We start from the raw sequence: 22,946 nt of genomic DNA, 5'->3' as shown, positions 1-22,946 counted from the left end.
CTTAAGATCAAGGAATAAAGTGTTTTGAGAGCATTAAAATTTAAATGATTACTATTACTTTCAAGGAAACGTCAATGCTCAATTCCTTAAAAACACAAATGCAGGCCTATTTGGGACTGCATCCTTCAAAAGCAGGAATGGACGTTTAGAATTGCAGACCTTTTTCCATTGGAAAAGACCTTTAAGACCATAGAGTCCTTCCAATAACCTGAGACCACTGACACTGCCAAGGCCACCACTAAATCATATCCCAGGACGGGATTCTATTGGCCTTCTTGGCCACCTGGGCACACACTGGCTCACATTCAGCCACTGCCAACCAGCAACCCCAGGTCCTCTTCTGCTGGGCGGCTTTCCAGCCACTCTGCCCCCAGCCCTTGTGAACCTGGAGCTGGCGCGGCTCTGGCTGGTGTTGTGCCCTGGCTTCCGCGGCGTCGTGCGGCTCCTGGACTGGTTTGAGCTGCCCAGCGGCTTCGCGCTGGTCACAGAGCGTCCGCAGCGCTGTCAGGACCTCTGCAACTTCTGGCCGAGCAGGGGCTCCTGACGGAGCCCGTGGCGCGGGGGCTGTTCCGCCAGACGCTGGAGGCTGTGCGGCACCGCACCTGCTGCGGCGTCCTGCACCGCGACATCGAGGCCGAGAACGTCCTCGTCGACCTGGCCACCGGCGAGGCGAAGCTCATCGACTTCGGGTGCGGCACGATCCTCCAGGACACGTTCTACACCCGGCTGTCAGGTGAGCCCAAAGCCAGGGCCCAGCCGTGCAGCAGAGGTTCCCCGCTTTGCTGGCACAGGGGGAAGAGGGGGGAAGAGGGGGAACAGGAAGGGAGGCAGGAAGGGAGGGAGGGAGGGAGGGAGGGAGAGAATGAGAGAGGGAGAGAGGGAGGGGGAAGAGGGAGGGAGGGGGAATGCTCCTTCAGCCGGCTGCAGCCAAGTTGCTTTTCGGCGGGGCAGGGGCTGGCTCTTGTGGAATGGGAGCTGGCTGGGAGGGAGGGAGGGAGCAGCATCGGCCTGATGAGCTGTGCCCATGTCCCATAGGAACACTGGAGTACAGCCACCGGAGTGGATCCCCTTCAGCTGCTGCCGTGGCCAGCCAGCCACCATCCGGTCCCTGAGCATCCTGCTCTATGACCTGGTCTGTGGGCACCTTCCTTTCCACACCAATGAGGACATCATCTGGGGCCAGCTCTTCTTCCCACCCCAGGTGTCTCAAGGTGGCGATGCTCATTCAAGGCACAGGAGGAAGAACGGGGTTGGGAGATGGCAGCTGGCACATAAGCGTCCTGCTCTTGCAGCTAGGGGGGAAGTTGATCTCTTGGGCTTAGCTGGAGGAGGTGGCACATGTGCCTCTGTGCTGCTCTCCTGCAGAAGGGAAGATCGATGAGAAGCTTTTGGGTGCAGCTCCGAGCACTCCTAATGTGGCCTGGGCAGCAGAGAGCATGGAATCCAGGAGAGCATGGAAATGAACCTTGTCTGCTGACCAGCAGTTTCTGGTTTGTCTCTGCAGAGTGCCAGCACCTCGTCAGGTAGTGTTTATCCATGGAGCCCACAGACAGGCCATCCTTGGAAGACCTTTTTGAGCATTCTTGGCTGCAGGACCCCCATGTGGCCCAGGAGACAGCTGAGATCCGTCCCTCTGCACAGTCGGATCCAGGAGCCCAGCAAGTACCAGCTGCACACATCTCGTAGCGCTGGAAGAAAACCCCAGAGCGTTTCCCTGCGTCTGCGGAATGGAGGAGAGAGCGCAGCCGAGGAGATGCTTCCCCTGGTCCCCAGTGAGTTGTGGAGGGAGTGGCTCAGTGCTCCCTGTCCTATTGGAGAACAGGTGGCAGTGCGGTGAAGTTGCCCCGGAATGGGAAAGGGGAAGCATCCCCCTGCAGCTCAATGGCATCGTGATGTCCCCGCAAGCTGAGGCACAGCTGGTGTGTTCTTCTGGAGCACAACGTGGAGCTGGGAACACCATCCTCGAGTTGGCCACTGGCAGGGCAAAGCCAATTGGCTTTGGATGCGGCCCCTTCCCAGAGGACATCTGTGCCCCAATGAAATCAAGATGAATCCCCAGCTGGCAGAGGGGCAGGGGGATGCTCATGCTTCCAGGCATGGCAGGGCTCGGCCTGGCCATGCCCCAGAAGTTCTCAGCTCAGCAATGGTGGGAAATATTTTTCTCATGTCCGCTAAGCTGCTTTTTAGCAGGACAGGGGATGGATGGTGTGGAAGGGGAGTCAGCTCCTGGCCTTGCTGACAGCTTCTGCCAGCCAGCCTGGTGCAGGCTGGAGCAGGGGCAGCCAGCCTGACAAAAGCATCCATCCATGTGGATGGGGGGCAGCAGAGGGGGATCGATTCCAAAGCCATGCCCCAGCTGGTCTGCTTTGCAGGCCCTTGAGGAAGGGTGGGTTTGCAGGTGGGAAAGATGGGGTTTTTCCCCACCCATGGGAGATATAATTCTCACATGGAGTGGTCAGACCCTCCCCAGGCCTGTCATACAGTGATAACCTTTGATACATTTTCTTGTCTTGTTTTGAATTGACTTTCATGCAATTGTTCTTTGCTTTTCCCAGGAAGATTACACCTGATGCCAGGATCAGACGGGGAAGCACCTGCACCGTTCATGGAGCACGTCCTGAGCCAGTGCTGCTCCGGGGGGCCACAGTCTGCGGGGACATCCTCTTCAATAAGGATGAGGACCTTGTGAGGGATCAGCTCCTCTCCTGGCAGCAGTCTCCAGAGGTGGGTACCTGGCTCCATAGCTCAGCTGGCAGAAGGGCTTTGGGCAGACAGCAGTGGGCACAGGGGCTCTTACAGCTGCTGAGGAGGTTGCTGTGCCGTGCTTAAGTGGAGGAGGTGGAACGTGTCCTGCCACGCTGCTCTTCTCTAAAAACAGAGAATGGGTTGGGATGTTTGGGCTCTGAGCACAGCCAGAAGCCTGGCCTGGGCACAGGCCATGGTGGGACAGGGGGACAGGAGCCTTCTGCAAGTGACCGTGGCTCTCTGGTTTCTCTCTCCAGGCTACCAGCACCTCATGCCATGGAAATGGCAACATTCAGCCTGCCAATCTGAGAGGGCTGGAGGGTGGCAGGTGTCCATTTGCTGTCAAAAATAAACTGTTTTGTTGTTGTCATCGTCATCATCAAAGCATTTCTTTCATCCCTTCATCGCCGGGGCAGCAGGGAGGGGTGGCACTGAAGGGTAGCACAGGGTGCATTTCCCCTGAGCAGGCAGGCGGGCAAGCGGTGGGGAAAGGCACCCCGGGGAGAAGAGCAGGCAGAAAGGCCCCGGGTCTCTGGAATTTGGGTGGCCAATCGCCAATTGCTACCTCCTGGAACCACTATCAGGGCCTGTGAGCTGCCAGAGGTGCCAGGCTTTGGTAGTTTATCCCCTTCAGCCGCTTGTACAAATTAACCCAGATGCAAGTGTGACACCCACGCCTCTGTCCCTGTCAGCCCACAGGCTCCCAGAACATCCCCTTTGCTCCTTTCTTGGCCTCTGGGTAATACAATGTATTGAGATTTTTCTATCTTCTTTGCCTTGGTGCTACAGAAAGGATCCTCGGTGTCCCTGCCGAGAGTGGAACCACGGATTTGTTAACTCTAAAAAACCCCATTTTTTAGCAAGAGCAGCTCAATAGACAAGGGCTGGCTGGAACAAGGGAGCCCCGCAGCTGCCTGCTGCCAAGGAATGTGAAAGGCTATCTGGCATCTTGCGTAATAACAAAATGTGTGGGCCTTCCACAGAGAGGGTCTCTAGGTAGCAAAGGGAGGCATGGCAGCAGGGGCCTTTTCTCTGTGCTCTGGCTGAGTTCAGGCAAAAGGCCCAGCAGCTGTAAATGAGGTTGGCAGCACTGATCCCTTAAGACATCCATTTTCCTGAACAACCAGCTCACCCCAGAACCTTGGGACCTCTATTCCATGACCCCATCTGACTGCTGTGAGGTTGTCATTCTTGGGAATGCAGACGACCTTGGTCTTCTGCAGAGAAAAGTAAAATCACATCCCCAAAATTCAATCGGTATAAAAAGAAATTCGAGTCTTCTGCATGCCAGGCGCAGGATGAACACTAAAAAGCACTGGGTTCTACTCTCCCAGCCCCAACATACCCAAAAGCCAAAGTAAGCTGTCAGCTCAGACACCAGGAGTCAAGGCAGATACACAATAGCTATAGAGAAATAGAAGCAAGAGTAAGAATGATCTGCCACAGCAGATTTTATTGCCACTGTTTGTAGGCTGGTAATTTTTGCATAGCCATGATAATTTCCACTGCAAAAGGTGGTTATGTCCCCAAATCCTCCTATCCCAGACAAAAGAGGGCTGGGGTCACTGCCATGAAAAACATGCTTCACCTCTAGAATCAGCCAGAAGACAATTCCATGTCCAAAACTGTCTGTTTTCAAGATGGAAAGGGATCATCTGCTCCTGTGTAATTTAAAACCAGAAAGCTGTTGCTGGAATCAATTTCTGTGGCTTTAATTGGTCACAGAGACAGCCCTTAAATATAATTGTGTTAGACCAGAAAATAGTCTCCATTTTCACCAGTAAATTATCAGTAATAGATCAGAGCAGCTGTAACATTGAGAGACAAAGTGAGGAGATGGACACCTGCTTTTCTGTCTAGTCCTTTCTGTGACTTGCCAGAGGGTTGCAAGAGCTAGAGTGGCACTGGAACCTTTCCAAAAGCAGCTGCTGGAGATAAAAGGCAAACGGTGTTCATCCCCTCATTACACCTATTGTTTTATCCACGGGGTAGGTAGAGGGTGAAACTCAGTCGTTCTCACTTCTTAATGGTCAAGAAGTCCTGCAGAGGATGTGTTTTCTGTCACTTACAAATGATCCAAGGCACCTGGAAAGAAATTCCTTCTCATCTGCTTGACTCTAGAACAGCTATATACTTTCTACACAATGCTGTCTCTCATGTTGCCCACACACACCCTGCTTTCACTCCCTTTCTACTTGTGCAAGGTATGCACAAAGCAAAGAGCTGAACTATCCATAAACAACTAATGGTAATTAAATATTCCCACTCCTTATTCTCTGTTTGCATCACACAGTAAAAAGTGTAAAGCAGTGGGATCTCGGGATTTATAGGAGACGTGCAGCTTATTGACATTCAAACGTTCTTCAACTTTGCTCTTTTTTGCAGCGGCAGTTTTCTGGTATTAACTCATTTCCTCTGAGCTACTGCTTAGAGAAAAGGAGCAAAGCAAAACAGCAGTTTGGATCACAATTCATTCTAATCTCAAACTCCTTTGCCTTTCTTTGAAAGTTCAGAGTACTGAGGAAGTCCCAGCTCCTTGACAGGATAGAAGGTCTGACATCTACAGTGGAAAGCCAACCCATCACACCTACTTCCTTTACTGAAAATATGAATATAGAAATCAATGAAGACACTGGTTTTGGTAAAGGACAAGAAATGTGTTTAAAGCATGATTACAAGTAAATAAAATTCAATTAAAGGCTTAACATTAGACTGTACAAAGCATACTTCTGGACAGATGGTGCTTTCCCTTTACAAAACTGGAAAAAACATGGTCTGTGTCTCCACCTGGGGGGAAAAGCACCATGACCAGGTTTTACTGGCAAACTGAGTGGGGAAGCAAAAGCATACTGGCCCTTTGCAATAAATAGCAACAGGTAAAATTGACTTTGGATCTCTTTTAATGAAGCTACAAAGGCAATCTGACAAACAACCCATACATCACTCATGAACACAAAAAGGTTTAGAAAAATTCAACAACTCTGCTATTCTAAATTAAGCACTTGCCCCCAAGTTTGTCCCACAATCCCAATGATATCTGACCACTGATTGGTGAAGATCAGCTTGTCTTAAGAGCCTTGCTAAGTTTCTGGAGTACCTCAGAAACTTCCTCCTTCCTGGCATTTCAGGTACTGAGGAAACCAGTTCCAATTCTGTGGGCTGAATCCCTCCCTGAGCCACAAGCCTGCTGCATATGAAGTAGAAAGCACTGTCACCACACACCAGTGCTGTTGTTGATGAAAATGCAAAGCTCAGTTTAAACTTGCAGTGAACAAACAACTGCTGCAGCTAGCAGACATAGTGGGTAGAAAGAAGAAATGGGGACTTCTCTGGACAGAAACTTTAAACTCTGGAAGGAAAATGTAAAATTTCGATTTCAATGTAAAGCTTTCTACAAGTAGCCTACTCAGTAAAGCACAGTATCCTTCTTTTCATAAGAAGTGCTCTTTGCAAGCCCTGCCTATCTCTGTTTTTATCAGACTCAGGGTGCCATTGCATGGGCTGGGCACAGGCTGTCAGCTCCAAGAGCCCATGCTGGCACACTGGCAGAAGTGCAGTTTTACCCAGAGACTGAGGCTGCCCAGCACAAGCTGTGTCCACTGCAGAACACCATGTGGGCAGCACAGCAGCACCACGTGCTCTCTTGGAATACCCCAAGCAAACCTCTGAGCAGATGGGCATCCCAAGCACCACAGGTCAGCTGTGGAAATGAGGTTCGTATGGAAAGGACCTCAAGGATCATCTAGTTAAATCCCCTTGCCATGGGCAGGGACACCTTCCACTAGACCAGGCTGCTCACAGCTCCCTCCAATCTGGCCTTCACATTTTCAGGGATGGGACATCCACAACTTTCTGTCTCCACCAGAGCTGTGAATTTATTGTGCTTCTGCAGCTTCCTGGAAGTTCCAGTTAGCTTGGAATCTCCCTGGCAGCCATAGTCCCTAAGCCCATGCAAATTGAGACAACAGGGATGCAGGTGAGGGAGTGCACCCATCTTTCATTTTTCCTGAGCAGAGGAATTGGATGACAAATGTCCCAATGCACCAAAGCACATGGCTCCTCACACAGTGTTTGTGAGACAGTTCAGATTAATTAAATCATGGGTCTGTGTCCACTGGGACAACATACAGGGAAATTTCAAGTCAACAAGCAAGTTCTATGTCCATAATATAAGAAATGCTTTCTTGATTAAAAGGAAAGTGCGTAATCTTGTTCAAAAGTAATTTTCTTCCTCCACGCTGTTATTTCAGACTGTGTGGAGACAACTTGTTTAAAGAAGTGAGTGTATTTTTTCTGTCAAAAACATTAACTCTTGTCTGCCTCCCACCTGAAAATTACTTAAGGAAGCAGGTTGTTTGTTTGTTGTTTTTTTTTTCATTGCAATGGCAATAAAGTAGTCTCTATCTCCTAAAATATCAACATTCTGTCAAACCTTGAAACCTTCTGATCTCCAACTTCCCAGAAGTCCACAGGGTGTCTACTTACCTTATGTAAAATGCATTTCAGTCAGAAGGATAGGATATTTAACAAAGCATGTATTCCTTACTGTATTATTCAGTCCCTAGAGACATTTAAAATAATTTTTTTAAAAAAGAAAATGCAGCTGGTGTCCTCGGAGGAACTCTGGGATCTAAGACAACACACCTGTCTTTAAGAACATATCATACTTCAAGCATCTTGCTTCCCATTGTGGTACCAGAATCTCTGCTGGCCAAAAAACTCCACACACCTTTCCCAGTCCTACAGATCACCTACCCATTTCCCTCCTGCCTTTCCTGCCTCCAGTTAGGTGCACAAATTGTGCTTCTGGAAAAAGCAGTGTTGCTCCAATTAAATTCAGGAATTTACTACTAGCAAATTCTTCTGTACAGCCCAAATGTAAGGAGCGCTTCAAATGGAATGTGGACATGATAAAATGAATCCAGAAATAAAACACTGACTACATTAATTGCAATTCTGAAAGCACAGGAAAGACAAAGGCTGTTCTTCCCTGCTGTTCTATTCTAAGGTTGCTGGTCTAGAATGCTGCTATCACTTTTGAAAAGGCAAGAGGCACTTATTTTAGTGTCCTGTGCAGTTTGTGGGTACCCACATGGCACTTAACTCTTTGGTAAATCAGCATGGCAGCAATGCACTGAGGATATGTAGGAAGTCCAGTCATGGGCTTTGTGGCTCCTTTTTGCAGCTGCAGGTGCTGGTGATGGGTTACGTAGGTGGGACATGAAGGGTCACAGGCTCACCATCTCTGGGAAGTCCCAGGACACATGGTGGTAGGAAAAAATCCATATGAGGAAAGCCAAAGGAGATATTAGAATAATGGGTAAAGTCAAGGAAGAATTATCAGACTAGCCATGTCCTTCTCATGTTCCTATTAATGCATATGAAACATCTACTAGAATACCCAGAATTGCTGAAAAGGCACCACAGTTGCAGTGAAATACAGATGCTTAGACCCAAGCTGAAGGAAAAGACTGAAGAAGTGTTTTCCAGGGCTTCTTTTAAAACAGCAAGAAGTATTGTGTAAAAAACATTTCCCTGTACAGTAACATTAAAAAAGGAACATTCAAAAGAGCATCTGCATCTTGCTTTAGCTCATGTTAAATTTCAGCATAGTTCATGGAAACCACCACCATCTGCTCTACAACAGCCCTGAGTGCAAGGAAAAGGAGTTCACTGATGGTGGAAAACTGCAGACTGCTTCTAGCCTTGTGCCATCTTAAAAAATGTCATGGAGTGGAAAATCTTCTTCCCCCAGAAGGAAACAGTTTTTTAAAAAATCACCAAGAGAGAACTATGTTGTTTGCCTGGTTATTTGAGACCTTCCACATTTCCGAAGGAGAGAAATTCCAGAGCTGCCTGTTATGAGGAACTCTTCTTGTATTTCTGGTAAGCATCCAGTATCTCCTTGACAACACTTGGATCATCAAGTGTGGTGACATCTCCCATGTTGCTTGATTGTTCAGTGACTACTTTCCTCAGCAGCCTTCTCATGATCTTCCCCGATCGGGTTTTAGGGAGGCGCTTTACCACCTGCAAAGAAGGGAAGGATGAACCTTTAACAGAACTTGAGTCCTGCTGGAAACCACAAGGAAATCTGACTGGATTATCCTAAGCCTGGCACACTATTTCATGGCCACAGCTCCCTTGAGGCTCCTGGGAAATAGATCGTGGAGCACACTAGATTATATCCAAGGAAAGGAGTGTCACTAGCCATATATTTTATTCTTATTTTAAGTGGACTTTGTTCCCCACTGCCATGCCCAGACTGCATGCTGCAGGATGCACAGTTCTTTTAGGAATCAGGTCCTGAATATCCTGTTAACTATTAAAATCTAATTACACGCGAAAACTTAGGCACAAATGGTGACACAAATCTCAATGCATTACCAGAACAGACAGAAATATAAATATATATTCAGCTTTACAGAGCAGGAATATAAAGCAAAACAATTCTGCACATCAGCTGCAGGGTCTCCTGCTCAAGGGATATCTCCAGTCTGCTGATGTTTCTCTCTGCCTGGTATCTGTCAGCCTACACACCTTCCTTCATAACCAGAACAACCTTAAATGCCTTGGCTATGCCTCCTGGGATGGACTCAGCAGCAAATTCAAAGGCTTTAGCATAAATGTGAGCATGATGAAGAGTTCTCAGGCACTGAGCAGAGACACCAACAGGTCTCACATTTTGCTACTCAATCAGACCAGTAGGCTACAAAATGCTATAGCATTAACTGACATGCAAGGAAAGAGTTAGAGGACTTCTCTGCAGGACTACTCCAAAACACAGGGAAATGGAGGCATTCCCTTGCACACCTGCAAGCTCTGGAAGCTTCTCCAATCCACTGAGGATATCCTGGGCTGTTCCAAGTTGAAGGAGCCACTCTTGGCTGCTCCTGTTGTATTCTGTTGCCTGTGCCTTGGTGTCCACCTTACATGCATGTGGCTAAAGCAGAGCCCCTCCAAGAAGTATCTAGTCACTGCTTCCAAGAAGAGAGAGATGGATGCAGGCACACCTTGGGGGACAGCTAAGGAGCAGCTTTGTGAACTCTCCCCTAACATATAAAGGGAGCTGCTGAAAGGTGAGGAGGCTTGAGACAGAGCTTGGAGCTCATCAGTGCTTTCAGGGCCAGGCCTGTTGTGCAACAGAAACAGTCAGTGTGCTTTGAGGTCTGATGTTGATTCTAATTATCACTGCAAGCTGGCTGGGCAGTGTCACTGCCTCTCAGTGCCTCTCTCACATGCAGACAGACCACTGCACCTGCCCTCCCCTCCGTGGATCCCTCCAGTCAGCTCTGTTTTCCTGCCTCTTTATCCTGCCAGATCAGGACAACAGCAGCACTGCAGGGTTGCTCGAGGGTGAGGGTTGCTCCATGTGACCATTTCCTGTTGCTGGTACCAGTTTCGGTCTCCCACTTACCAGAATGTGGTCAGGAACAGCATACTTTGCTATCTTGGAAGCCACTATGGTTTTGAGCTCTTCTTTGATATGCTCTACACGAGCTGTCTGCTCCTTTAGCACTATGAAAGCAAAGGCACCTGGAAGGCAAATGAGCAGAAGCCACAAACATCATATTAGATACTGGAAAGATACTTGGTCTGGAAAGACCAAGGACGCTCATTTGTATGCCAAGGAAGGTTTCAAATCATTCCTATGCACAATCTGGAGAGTGACAAGAAAAACATTGATTTTTTTTTTACAAAAGCAAGTCAGACTGCAGCCCTCAAATGATGGCCCAGCCTTTTCTTGGCACCTGTGACTGATGTCAGTGACAATAACAAGTCAACATAAATTACCAAAGTGTTACTGGGATCAAAGGTTGGCCAATGTAAATCAGTTATTCCCCTTCTGTTCAAAGGACATTTCTAAGCACAATCCTATAAAAGTAAGCTCTACCATATACATGAACAATGTATGAAAACAGTTTAGGGAGTAACACCCAGGTTAGGAACATGTAGGTATTTTCATGGCTGTCTTTGTCTCTTGGGGCTGCAGTGCTAGTCAGCCTAAGGATAACTGCCCTCCCATTCCCTCAGCAACTCCTAACATGCAGCCTGAGTTAGAATTTAAGGGAAATATATGCAGATATCATGTCAGGACACTGCTTTTCACATACCTTCTCCTTTGATCTTATGTGGATACCCAACCACAGCTGTCTCAGGGACCTCAGGGTGATCAGCCTTTACAAAAAGTCAAGCAAAAATACACAAATCAGAACTGCTTCAAGCCCAACAGATTTTGTGCCAGTTGCTCTACAAACAAAACTTGCCATATCTTGCTCTCCCCTTGACAGATCCTGCTGAAAGTACAACAGGAAAGCTGGATGCCAACCTCCTGCTGCAGGGTCAGATGGTGGCCATGGCCACAGCCACGTCTCAGGGAGTAACTCTGTACTGGCCCTGCTTTTATACACAAAAATAACTACTCCTAATGCACTGCTAAGCCCACTGCACACCAAGCTGGATTTGCAACAGCTGGAAACCCTCCTTCTCTTTCTTTGTTCATGACTATGGTGTCAAATGGCAACTGGTCACTGCCAAATCACAAGCAAAACAAGTCTTGCAGTGCTCAGTGCTACAGAGAACTGTGGCCAGCAGAAGTAAAAAGTTAAGTTGCCAACATCACAGTCCACACTGGACTTGCATTTATACATGCCCAAAGCACACCAGAAGGCAGAAAGAATTGTATTTCTTCATTCCCTAACCCAAATGCATTTTTGTTACTACGCTACACAACAGTGATTACTTCTGTTGCACTGCGGAGTTTAATTTAACATTATTCTGCAGTAAGAAGCGCACAGACCAGAAAAAAACATATATCTGCATCCCACACCCAAGAATGGATTATGTTACCTTAAATTAGATTAAAATATGAAAGTAAATATCATAGAACAATCTAGGCATATAAATATATTTTCTTTTACACATGTATACACATACATAGATTGTGAGAGGAACTGGATCCTATAGCTATGATCAGCAACTTGCACAGACAAAAAGAATTACTCACAGAGGATGAAGTAGGATCCTGTATTCCATGTGAACACAACTCAGGTTCATCAGATGTCACATTTAAGTGCCATTTGCAAGCAAGGCACATAATACAGAAATAAATATACAGGTCAATTTTTAAATATTCACCCTCTGAGGACTTTTTGTTTTCAATTCCCAGAGATAATATTATTTTCCTCAAAACGACAGGCTAGCTTTGCAGCTGACATAAACCAGTGTTGCTTTATGTTTAACACTGCTGAATTCTCAGGCATACTCAGGTAGTTCGTAAGTAGGAACCACAGGTTTAGGAATCCGAGGTCAGCAGAGGGGAAGGAAGAAATAGGAGAGACCCTTATGAAGTGTCCACCAGCATCCAAAATGCCAACTGCATCACTGAGAGGAAACACAGCTCTGACAGCTCAGTTGCAGGGACTGCCCACAGTGTGGCTCCCCTCACTTGCTCAATTGTTGTCTGCTCAATAAGGGAGCTGTTTCCTCTTGCACCTTTGCTATTCATTGTGCATCAAGCTGTGTCTATGCAGGGGCAGAGGTTCAAAGGCAAGAGACAAGAGACAAAGCTGCTTTGAAAGGGTCACCCTACCCCACAGATATGCCCTGTCAAGGGACCTCCACCTGCTTGGAACTTACCATTGCATCTTCTATTTCTGCCGTCCCCAGCCTGTGTCCACTTATGTTAATGACATCATCCATGCGCCCCGTTATCTGGTAATAGCCTTTCTGGCTCCTGTAAGCACCATCCCCTGTGAAGTAGTAACCTGCAGTGAAGACACAGGGCTGATCAGCAGCAGCAAGTGTGCCACTTTTGGGCTCTGGTGCAGGACAGACCATGCTGTAGGATGGCAAGTTAGGGCAGGGTGCTTCGGGCAGCTCGCCGGCCTTCGCAAGCTCAGAGCTGTGTGACCTGCCTCCCACCATTTCCCACTCCCCTCTGCCATCTCTGCTCTACCTGGGCTGTGCTGGCTCCTAATAAGCACCTGAATAGCACCAAGGTGGTGAAGTTCAGGTCTCTGCCAAGACTGTAGGCAAAGAGCAGCAACCAGTGGCTGTCATTCTGTAGTAAAACCCAGCCCAGCGACACAACCCAGCCGTGCTCAGCTGGATTTACAAGACCAAGAGGGGCTCTCTGATCTCTCTAGGCTGTGCATGCCTACATCTGCACAGCAGTTGTGTGCTCACACCTCTTGGTGCACACAGTACTAAGGGAAAACCACTTCAAATGACATTTGCCATCATGCCACAGGCTACTGGTCAAGCTCAGAACTGCTGCTGGCAGCACAAAGTGGAAAACTACAGCTGTTCAGCTGAAAGGGAGCAGGTCTGTTACACTTTGTACATGGGAACACTGCCAGTTTTTTTTATCACTTACACTAGGATGGATGAAAAGCCATTTTCCCTCCCAGCTAACGAAGATTCAGATCCCAGATAACAGTCACCATCTAGCATGTAAAAGTGAGAGAAACACTGCTAATCAGATTAGCTAAAAAATCCAAACCACCCCGTGATAAGCATGGAGGGTCTAAAACATTTGATGGAAACTGGAAAAGGCCCAGGGTTTCCTCGAAACTCCAGGGTCACTGAGGAACAACCTGTAACACAGATTGTGTTGGCTCTTCACCAAGCCCATGTCTGGATCTGAATTGTTCCAGTGGCACATCTGAGAAGCAGCAGGCATATCAACAAGACATCAGATGCAAATGTAGTGAGTAATAAGAGACTATGTGGTATTCAATTTCTTGCACCAGTTTCCCATTCTTATTATCCAGCTCATTTTGTACAATTTTCAGGATTGCCTGTCTAATTCTTGCCTACGCTGTAGCTTTCAAATCCTTTTCAGTTTCTTCTCCTGAGTGAAGGCAGTTTTCTTGTTGAATGTCCTACTAAAAATGTTTCCCTGCCACTTCTAGTTATTTACCAGACAACTTGACCATATTTTAAAGAGGAAGGTTGTAACACAGACTTAAGATTCAGTGACGCAGGAGGTATTTCCCATCCAATATGTCTTTTTCCAAATGAGATACAAAGCTCCAGAGAAAAGGTACTTGGACTTTAAAGCTTGGGCATTAAAGTTTTCTAGAAAATACATCCCCTTTGACACCTAGAAAGATCAACACTACCTAAAATCATCAGGGCATGCTTGCAACCTGTGACAAGCACCCCAAGCCACCATGGTACAGAAACAGCAGAAAGTACTGCTGAAAATATTCAGTGTGCTTATACTGCAGTGAAACTGCCTTCCTTTGGCACTTTCCTTACCTGGGTAGGCTTTGAAATAGGCATCAATAAAGCGCTGGTGATCGCCATGGATTGTTCTTGCCATGCCAGGCCATGGCTGGGCAATGCAGAGTGCACCAGACACGTCATTGCCCTCTATAACCTTTCCCTGTAGGTTCAAGCACAGGAAGGATGAACAGGTGAACAAAAGAGGAATAATAAAGAGCTTCTGTGTCATTGATCCAGCAAGAGTCACCCTGCTGCTCACTGCAGACTGCCAGTGGGGGGTCACAAGTGGAGAAAATAAATGCAAACAACTCTTCAAGATACTTGCAATGCCCTGTTGGTAAATCTGTACGGACAACTGAGATATGCTCTCTCTCTCTCTATATATATATATATTTATATATAAATATATATTGCTCATCTATTCTACCATTTTTAAGGAGAAACAAGCATCCCTCTGGATCCTGGTCCTTTGCCATCCAAACGGTGATTAAAGCAGAAACACACACCAGCTTCTCATTTGGGCACCCAGCACAGCTCCAACTCACATTCTCATCCATGAGCACAGGCACAATCCCAAAGAAAGGTCTCATAGCCATAGTTGGAACGATCTCAGCTTTCTCCTCTGAGGGCCGTGGGGCAATGCAGATGCCACCAGTTTCTGGAAGAAAAATGAAAAACAAAATATATGTAGTCCATCCACTGCTGGGTGAAAGCAAGTTCCAGCTCTTCTTAGGTCAAGAAGAAAACAGTGAAGCCACCTTGCAAGAAAGTGCCACTGGCAAGAAGCACAGACATTTGAAAGCAGCACAGGCCTGGCATAGGCAGTACTCAGCAGCCCCACTTCCTACCCAGAAGTGACTTTACAGGGAAAACATAAGCATGTCAGGGGATTTATCTCCCTCTAGTGTTTCTACAGCTGTCTAAGGTTAGCAGGAAAAGCACTTCAGGAGTCTGAATTACTGTTATTATAGAGTATGAGATTAACCCACCCCTTACAGGCAGGTTCAACTTATCTTCCAGTCAAAATTGAACCTTTTAATTATCCTTCTTCATTCCTGCTGGGATAAACATTAAATCACTTAATGAGGTCTTTTCTATTCTAAATCTAATTCAGAAACACAAGAGAGAAACAAAAACAAAGGAGAATAAGGCTTTTAAAAATATAGCTCTATAAATAAAGGTATGTTCTGCTACACAGTGAGTGCATTCCTCTATCAGCTTTGCTGAGCTTGTGAAAATTGAAACCGGGGTTGGAATGGCTGATTTTGACCCTGAATTTGCACCCATCTCTGAAGAAGGGCATCTGATGGCCTTAAGCTTTAGATCTGTAGCAAATGGTTTCGCATGTGGCTTACACATAGAAGTATTTCCCATTTCATCGATAGGCATGCATTCACTTCATGTTTCTGTAAATTTTGAAAAGGGGAGCTTGAATTGCTCCAGGAAGAAGCACTCCAGACACCTGCTGTCCTCTGTTTGCACAGAAAAAACCTGCATCAGAACAGGGACCCTGACTGAACTGAAGGTTGCTCTTGCTAAGCCAGCACTCATCCTACACACAGCCCTGAGAGCTGTGTTTCAACATGTTTGCCACATCCTCCACATCCTGCAGCCAGCCACACACCAGGTAGTAAAGTCTCACTCCTGAGGGAGCTGCACGGTAGCAAAGGTGCCTTAAAAACTATTTGCATGGTGAAGATCTATTATAAATTGGTTTAGACATACCAATTTTAGCCACTGACAGATGACATCAAGCAAAACTTCTAGGCTCTACCCTGCCCTTATGAAGCCTTTCTATTCAGAGGCAGAGCTGGCAGAGAAAAGCTGTGTTTCCACATTACCTGTGCCTACACTGTCAACACAGTACAAACCCACCCAGACTTTGGGCAAGGACAGCAGAGTCTGAGCAGGGGATGGGTGTTTTGAACAAGGCACCCCTCTGCCATGGAGAGATCCCATCTGGCAGCAAAGTAGAGCAAGTGCCCCCTGCCACCACAGATAGATTGGAGTGATTGCTTTGGGGGGAATCTGTTCCAGAAGCACCAGCCCAGTCCAAATCAGTGTGAAACAATGCCAACAACAAAAGCTTCCGGAGCATATTCAGAGATGTCTTTCAAAACCAGCTTATCTTCATGGCTGGGTTTTTTCTTTTTTTGTGAAATCAGTGACAAAAGTGAAAATACCTAGTGTCTTTTCTGCATCATGAAGAACTACACCTAAAACTCAAACACAGCTTTGATTCTATTGTTGTCAATCACAATCTGGTATATCAACAACAAGATCCATAGGAATTTTTCATCTGCACACAGCTCACTCTTAAAATTACTTCTCATAATTGCTCTCTCACTCATTCGCCTCATCCAAAGACTTTAAAGTGGATTCTTAAATCACCATTTGAAGATGCCTGCCAGGCTTTATTAGCTGGCAACAGGTTGCTGCTTCGGGGAGCAGTGTCCCGTGGAGGACACTGCACACAGCAGCACAATTAACCAGCTATTCTGAAACTGTATAGGAAAGGTGATACTGAAAGACTACAGCCAGAATCCATTACAATGCTCCTGTGATCTCTTCCCACGCTCCTTTTACGTTTAAATGGCATATATAATCTTTCCAAGATTAAATTGGCTTCCTCTTTATTAAAGTGTCAACTGTAAAAAAAGATTGATTACACTTTCTAATAAAATCAATGTAATGAATATTTATCATTAATTATGCTTCCAGGAGCTGGTAACTGTTTACCTACAAAACTATGCCTGGTTCAAGGCAAGACCAAGTACTCAGCACTAAGAGACTATCCAGTGAGTGTTTTTTAACCTCTCACCTGACAAAATTCCAGCAAAGATACAGTTTAATACAAGATGTAATGCTGTACTTCAGAGGAAATGGACAACACAGCGTGAATACTGCATGCACCAGTTAAATAAACCAAAAAGTGTTAGGGCAAAACTGGATTCTTCTCAATTACATCAATGTGCAGTAATCAACTACTTCTCCATGGTGTTTTCTTTCAGAGCAGTGAGGAAGAAAGCATATGATGAGGAAAGATCTAGCCAGTCATCTTTCCTTCTCCTCATCTTGTAGGAACCCAAAAGATTTAAGAAATCAGTAGGTGACGTAGATAGTTAACATTTGTTAACATCTGAATTCTGAAGAGGCTTTACTTCAAATCTGAAAATTAAAAAAAAAGAGCCTGCAGGTCTGGTCTGGATTAAATGGAACTTGGTTGTATGCCAGAAGAAAATTTATCACACTGAGATAGAGAGCCTGCTAGCAGGAATAAGGATGAAATCGGGAGCAGCTTGACTGGAAAGAGAATGAATATGCTGCTCAATGGTAGTTTAAGACTATTTTTCAGCAGAGGCAGAATGCCAGCAGCTGTGCTCCTGTCTCCATGGCAAACTGGATCTCACAACTTGAGAAGGACATATTGCAAGACACCTCTAGCAACTCCTGAGTGCTGGTGCCCAGAAAAGAGAGGACTGAGTGCTGAGGAAGGAGCCAGGAAGGAGCTGCAAGAATTCTTCAAGCAGAGGGCCCCACCAGGCAGTACAACCCCACTTTGGGTACAGCATGTGGCCTCTCCCTGCTGCTGGCCAGGGAGGCCAGGAGGAAGAGACCAGCTCTGCTCCAACTGGACTGGAGACAGCCAGTCACTGTGTCCAGCAGCTTGTACACAGCAAAAAAACCTCAACTGATGCACACAGATGGGCCTAGCATGTTGCCAATACACAAGTGCATCCCTTCTGAGGCATCAGAGCTCCAGGGCCAACGCAACTACAGAATATCAATTCAATCATGGGAGAAGGTGCTCTTCAGCAGCCCTGCTGGGTGATGGCCACTGTCCTCCAGCCACCTGATGGGCAGCCAGCAAGTCTCCACTCACTCCCTTCCAATCTGCCAGAGCAGTTGCACCAGGTCCCTTTGACTACACAGCTTAGTTTTCCATGCTCCCCCAATCATTCCCAGAAATGAGAACAAAGCACACCTAAATACAGATTGTGGCTATGTGCTGACTATTGCCAGCTTTGCCCAGAAGTTCAGTCTCTGCCTCATATTTCTAGCAGCAATTGGCATTTTCCAGCACTGAAAATATCAAAGAACATTTAGAGGAAAACAAAAAACCCAACACTGCTATTGCTTTTACATGTTGTAAAAGATATTCTGCACATAACATTGCTGTTATGTGCAGAAACCCCCCAGTGACTTTCAAAAGCTTATCCAAAACTCCCCAGTGACTTTCAAAAGCTTATCCAAATGCCAGGAGGGTTTTTTTGACAGACTTGTTGGATAAAATTGAAATGTGTTAGTCCCTCTCTCCCCACCAGCAACCTGTCAATGGTCAGGGTCCCCTATGCCCCCCAAAGCTGCCTCTTACCTGTCTGCCACCACGTGTCCACGAGGGTACAGCGCCCTTCTCCCACCACCTGGTAGAACCACTGCCAAGCTTCCTTGTTGATGGGCTCTCCCACTAGACCAAAACCAGAAAGCAAACAACCTGAGACCCAGGAGACTGCAGGCAGTTCATTCTCCCTCTTGGTGCACAACGAGCTGAACGCATGATCTCCAAGCAGAACGCTCACCACACCTTTCCTGGGATGCACAAAGGATTGCGCTGCACTCATGTAACTGAGGACTGACTTTTTCCAGAAGGACCAAAAGGCAAGCAATGAATATCACTGAAAGTAACTAATCTATGCTGGTCATGTAATAAGAACCTCCAGAATAGAAAATAATGCAAGAAAATGCTTCTTGGGTCACCTATGCCAGTAAAATTCAAAGTGATACCCTTTAACATTAGGTAAATCTTTTTAGTCAAGAATGTGATCCTGCAAAATAATCTAGGAAACAGGCAGTCATACAAAAGTTCAATGGTCCCAAAATGTGATTTTGTTGCTTCTTCTGCTGAGAAAATATTTGAAAAGCCAGACACAGAGCCTGCTTTATCATCTTTTTTCTAACCACATCCCATGTGATCAGGTGAGCTCCTCTGGCATCTTAATTTCACCAGATAGAACCCTTTGTCTTTTTCAGATGAAGATTTCTTGTCCCTTACCTGAACCCAAAACCTTCAAGGAAGATCTGTCATATTTCTTCACCCACTCTTCTCCATAATTCAGCAGCAGGCGTATTGCTGTAGGTGCTCCGTAGAACTGATTAATTTTCAACCTTTGCACCACTTCCCAGTAACGACCTGCAAAATCACAAACCGGCTTTTTATCCTTCCAGCACTGACATACTGCTGCAAATGCTCAGCTGAAAGGTTAACAACCAAAGCTGGAGCTGTTACTACTGTAAGTTCAAAGCAAAAGCAATGACAGCTTTTTTTTCTTACCCTGGATTCACAGATGTTCCAGAATGTTGTATACACATGATCCAAAGCAATGGAGCTTACCTCTCCTGAGCAGTCACGCTGGACAGGTCTCTAAACCTCTTTTGCCACATCTAGCCAAACCTCTTCCCACCACTTCCTCACCTGGGTCAGGGTACACTGGAGTGCTTTCAAACAGGACAGAGGTGGCTCCATTGCAGAGTGGTCCATACACAACATAGCTGTGTCCTGTGATCCAGCCAATGTCAGCCACACAGCCAAAAACATCTCCTTGCTGGTAGTCAAACACATACTGCAAAGATAAATGTAAGGCCAGCTGATTTCCTGATGGCAGGTGCTCACAGGAAAGGTGCTGGACTGGGCATCCAGGTGGGAGCAGGAGAGTGCACGGGGAAAGTGGAGCCACGGCCACATGAAGACGAGCCTGAGGTGAGGAAGCAAGTCAGAGGGACCGGTACCAGGGCTCCCAGTCTCCTGGCACATTTGCAAACATACAGGAAGCACAGCTGTACCAGCAGCTGCTCAGCTGGAGCAACAAAGCTACAACCAAAGCTCAGAGCCTTGGATACCTAAGGTAGCCTCCTCCAGGTGGTCCACGCAGTAGAGCTGATTCTGAGTCACAGGGAAACTGCAGACCACTGAGTCTCAGACCCTTTACCAATATCAACAGATTTCAATGAGAGATCTGGAGGAACTCATAGGTGCCCATAAAACATTTCCTGAGAAATATTCTTAGCTGCTCAGCTTCTCTATATGAGTGCATCGCTTTCCAGATGCTACCTTCTCCTTGCTCATCAAATTCAAGATGAAGATCTTGGAGAACTCATTATCTTCTCTTGGATATGGCAAATGCTTCCCACTGTAAATCTAACTCCTCTACCATATGGTGAAGAGGTCCTGACTCATAAGGAGTCAGGTTTATGGATCAGAACTAAAAAAACCCCATGAGTGTGCGACAAGAGTGTCACATGTGAGTGTGCAAAGACCAGAGATCACACAGGTCAGCTGATCCCTCTACCTAGAAAAGACAATTCTCACCTTACTTTTCCAAGTGCCCTTCCCTCTCATGCACTCTGCAGGTGGAGAAAATGCAGCAGGGTGCAGACCTTCCTTCTGGACTAAGAAAGAGATGCCTTGGTGCTTATACTAGCACTTAGAAAAGCTGATGTAAAAAATGCCCTTCATGCAGAGAAGTCTGACACTTAAACATTCAAATCTTCTAAAAATTCAACCATGTCCGCCAAAAGAAAGAAAACTTTCACATGAATTGTGTGTGATTACAAACAGGGTGATACCACTAAAGCCAGATGGAGATTTTTCACCACAGTCCTCTCCTCATTTCACTGTTACTTTTTAAAATGCAGACCTCAAACCAGAAGCTTCAAGAAGCAGTGCCTTGACTCTTTCCATCTTCATGAGAAAGGAGGTTAAAATGTTTTCCCTAGATCACCCAGAAAAGCAGAACAGAAGTGCAACCACAAGAGGAGAAATACAATTTTTGTTCTTCAGACAAGTACTATGTGAAGGGGCTGTTTTAAGAGTCCAGATCCTCTCTGAAATAAAAAAGTCCAGCATCCCAATGCAAAATACTACAATAATATCCACATTACTAATGCCAGTAAGATACTTTCCAGAGCCAAAATTGACACATTTTAAATGCAAGAGCAGCACTGCCATTTCCTTGCTTTCGTAATTCTATGTTCAGGTTTGCATAGTATCATATTCCTCAGAACAAATCCTGAAGATTAATTACACAGTTCAGATGTTTTCCAGCTTGTTTACAACCAATAAGCCAACTGGGCAGCAAGCAGAGAACACAGCATTCCTCCCTGATCCAGGTCTCTCTTGTCAGCACTGCTAAAAGCTAAGTAAACCTTTCTCAGAGGAGGCAGCTGAGTTACCTTGTGTGTGAAAGCAGCATACAGCAGGTATCCAGCCTGGGTGTGAACGATTCCTTTGGGCTTCCCAGTGCTGCCTGAGGTGTACAGCATGAAGAGCATGTCTTCACTGTCCATGATCTCTGGAGTGCAGACAGAATCTGCCTTGGTCATCTCCTAAGAAAGAAAACGTGGTAATAACAGAAAGACTGGTTATATGGAGCCAACCACCACTCCTTCTGTAAGCAAGGCAACAGTCCAGAGACAGGAGCCACCATTGCTGTTGCCCCTCACAAATGTCCATGGATATAACATAGCTTATATGGGCTCACCTTGTGGAAAGGTTCCTGTGGGTGCATAGCATCTAACATTTCCACCAGTACCTCTGCTGGGCAGAGAAGTCAAGGAGAACTGGCCAGATAAAATAACATTTCTGGGGGGAAATGGTAAGTCATAGCTGCTTAGATATCAAGCCTTTGCAAGCTGCTGCTAGAAATCCAAAATGTGGCTGCAAACACTTGACAGCAGCAGCAGCAAGGCTGACTGGGTACTGCTTTGTACCTTCTTTTCCTCTAAAACCTGCGGTGCTACAGTTGAACTGCATGTTCATCTCCCTTCCCTGGCCCCAGCAGTGGATGACTGTCCTGTCCATTTGATCCTCAAATTCTAATTTTTCTACCCAGAAGAAGAGTGCTTTACTGTCCTGCCTCTGTCACTCTCTTCATACTCCCCTGTTTGGCCATCTGGATGAGATCCTCTCCTCACCCCCACAGTCAGAACCGCAGGAGGGAATAATGCAATGCCCTGCTAGGTCAGAGCCTCTCTCCAGCTCTGTACTGTCTTGATGAATAATTACTGCAAGAATTACTAGGTGGCTCCTTGGAGAAATTTCTTGGTACTGCCTTTTTATGAGAATACACTGTAAACACACTGTATTTACAAGTGAACATTACCATCAGTAGGTCCAGTTGTTTAAAAGTGTCTGACAAAGCTTAATAAAATATGAAGAGTTCACAAAATGCAATTCTTAGCCTCTGAGTTACAGCCCTGTTGCTCATCTCAGGTATTTCTCATGACATTTCAGCACTGCCAATTCAGGTTGACTTGTCAGTTTTTGAAACAAAGATGGAATCCTCATATGCTCCATTGCAACATGAGCTTAAATTTTGCAGTAAGCCATTGCACAAGAGCTGGAAAGTACAGCTGCTGTAAAGATCAGTAAGGACAGTTAACACCAGTAACTGTTTAATTCTTGTTTCGTTTCAGATCCCAAAACTGACAATGGGATGAGCTTAGCTCTTGGATCACTAAAGTACCTCAGGGTGTTTGCAAGGAAAATAATCAGAATGTCCTTTGTGGAGTAAGGAGTAAGACAAACCTGAGTAAACCTTGTCTTCTCTGTTTAACTTACACTAGTACTTCTTCCTATCTCACGTGACCAGCACAGCGACTCTTGAGCAATTATCTTGCCAGCAGATTAGCTTTTTCCAGGCATTATTGGCATGAGTAGTTCCTGTTTACTGCTGCCAGCAAACTGATAAAACTACTTCTGCATTAGGCTGGAATCCCATGTGTGCCAGCTAAACACATAAAAACAACTGCTGTTTTCTTCCCCAGGAAGCACAGGCTCTAAATATTCCTAAGCCATCACTATTCTCCACCATGGGACAACCACAACACTGTTCATGGCTGGATGAAGCCTCTCTAGGAACTTCATTATTTCTGCACTGCCTTTCAGCAGTGTCCAGTCTGAGTGCACATGC

General features: G+C 46.2%; 1 protein-coding gene across 1 annotated transcript in view; it reads right to left on the bottom strand.

Annotated features, from left to right (window-relative positions):
* Positions 1–5,627: 5,627 nt before the first annotated feature.
* Positions 5,628–22,946, bottom strand: part of ACSS1 (acyl-CoA synthetase short chain family member 1) — a 30,876-nt gene continuing 13,557 nt past the window's right edge. Inside the window, exons 5-14 of the mRNA XM_068186027.1 lie at positions 21,208–21,360; positions 19,451–19,598; positions 19,031–19,168; positions 18,353–18,445; positions 14,523–14,635; positions 14,011–14,137; positions 12,385–12,512; positions 10,860–10,923; positions 10,163–10,281; positions 5,628–8,775 (exon numbers count right to left, since the gene is read on the bottom strand). Of these exons, the coding sequence (XP_068042128.1) occupies positions 8,605–8,775; positions 10,163–10,281; positions 10,860–10,923; positions 12,385–12,512; positions 14,011–14,137; positions 14,523–14,635; positions 18,353–18,445; positions 19,031–19,168; positions 19,451–19,598; positions 21,208–21,360 (1,254 nt within the window). The 3' untranslated portion in view covers positions 5,628–8,604. The remainder of the gene's footprint in view (positions 8,776–10,162; positions 10,282–10,859; positions 10,924–12,384; positions 12,513–14,010; positions 14,138–14,522; positions 14,636–18,352; positions 18,446–19,030; positions 19,169–19,450; positions 19,599–21,207; positions 21,361–22,946) is intronic.

The sequence above is a fragment of the Anomalospiza imberbis genome, chromosome 3 (genome assembly GCF_031753505.1).
Source record: "Anomalospiza imberbis isolate Cuckoo-Finch-1a 21T00152 chromosome 3, ASM3175350v1, whole genome shotgun sequence".
NCBI classification, from domain to species: Eukaryota; Metazoa; Chordata; class Aves; order Passeriformes; family Viduidae; genus Anomalospiza; species Anomalospiza imberbis.
Note: the sequence above shows the minus strand (reverse complement) of the source record. Positions and strands in the feature narration are given on the sequence as shown.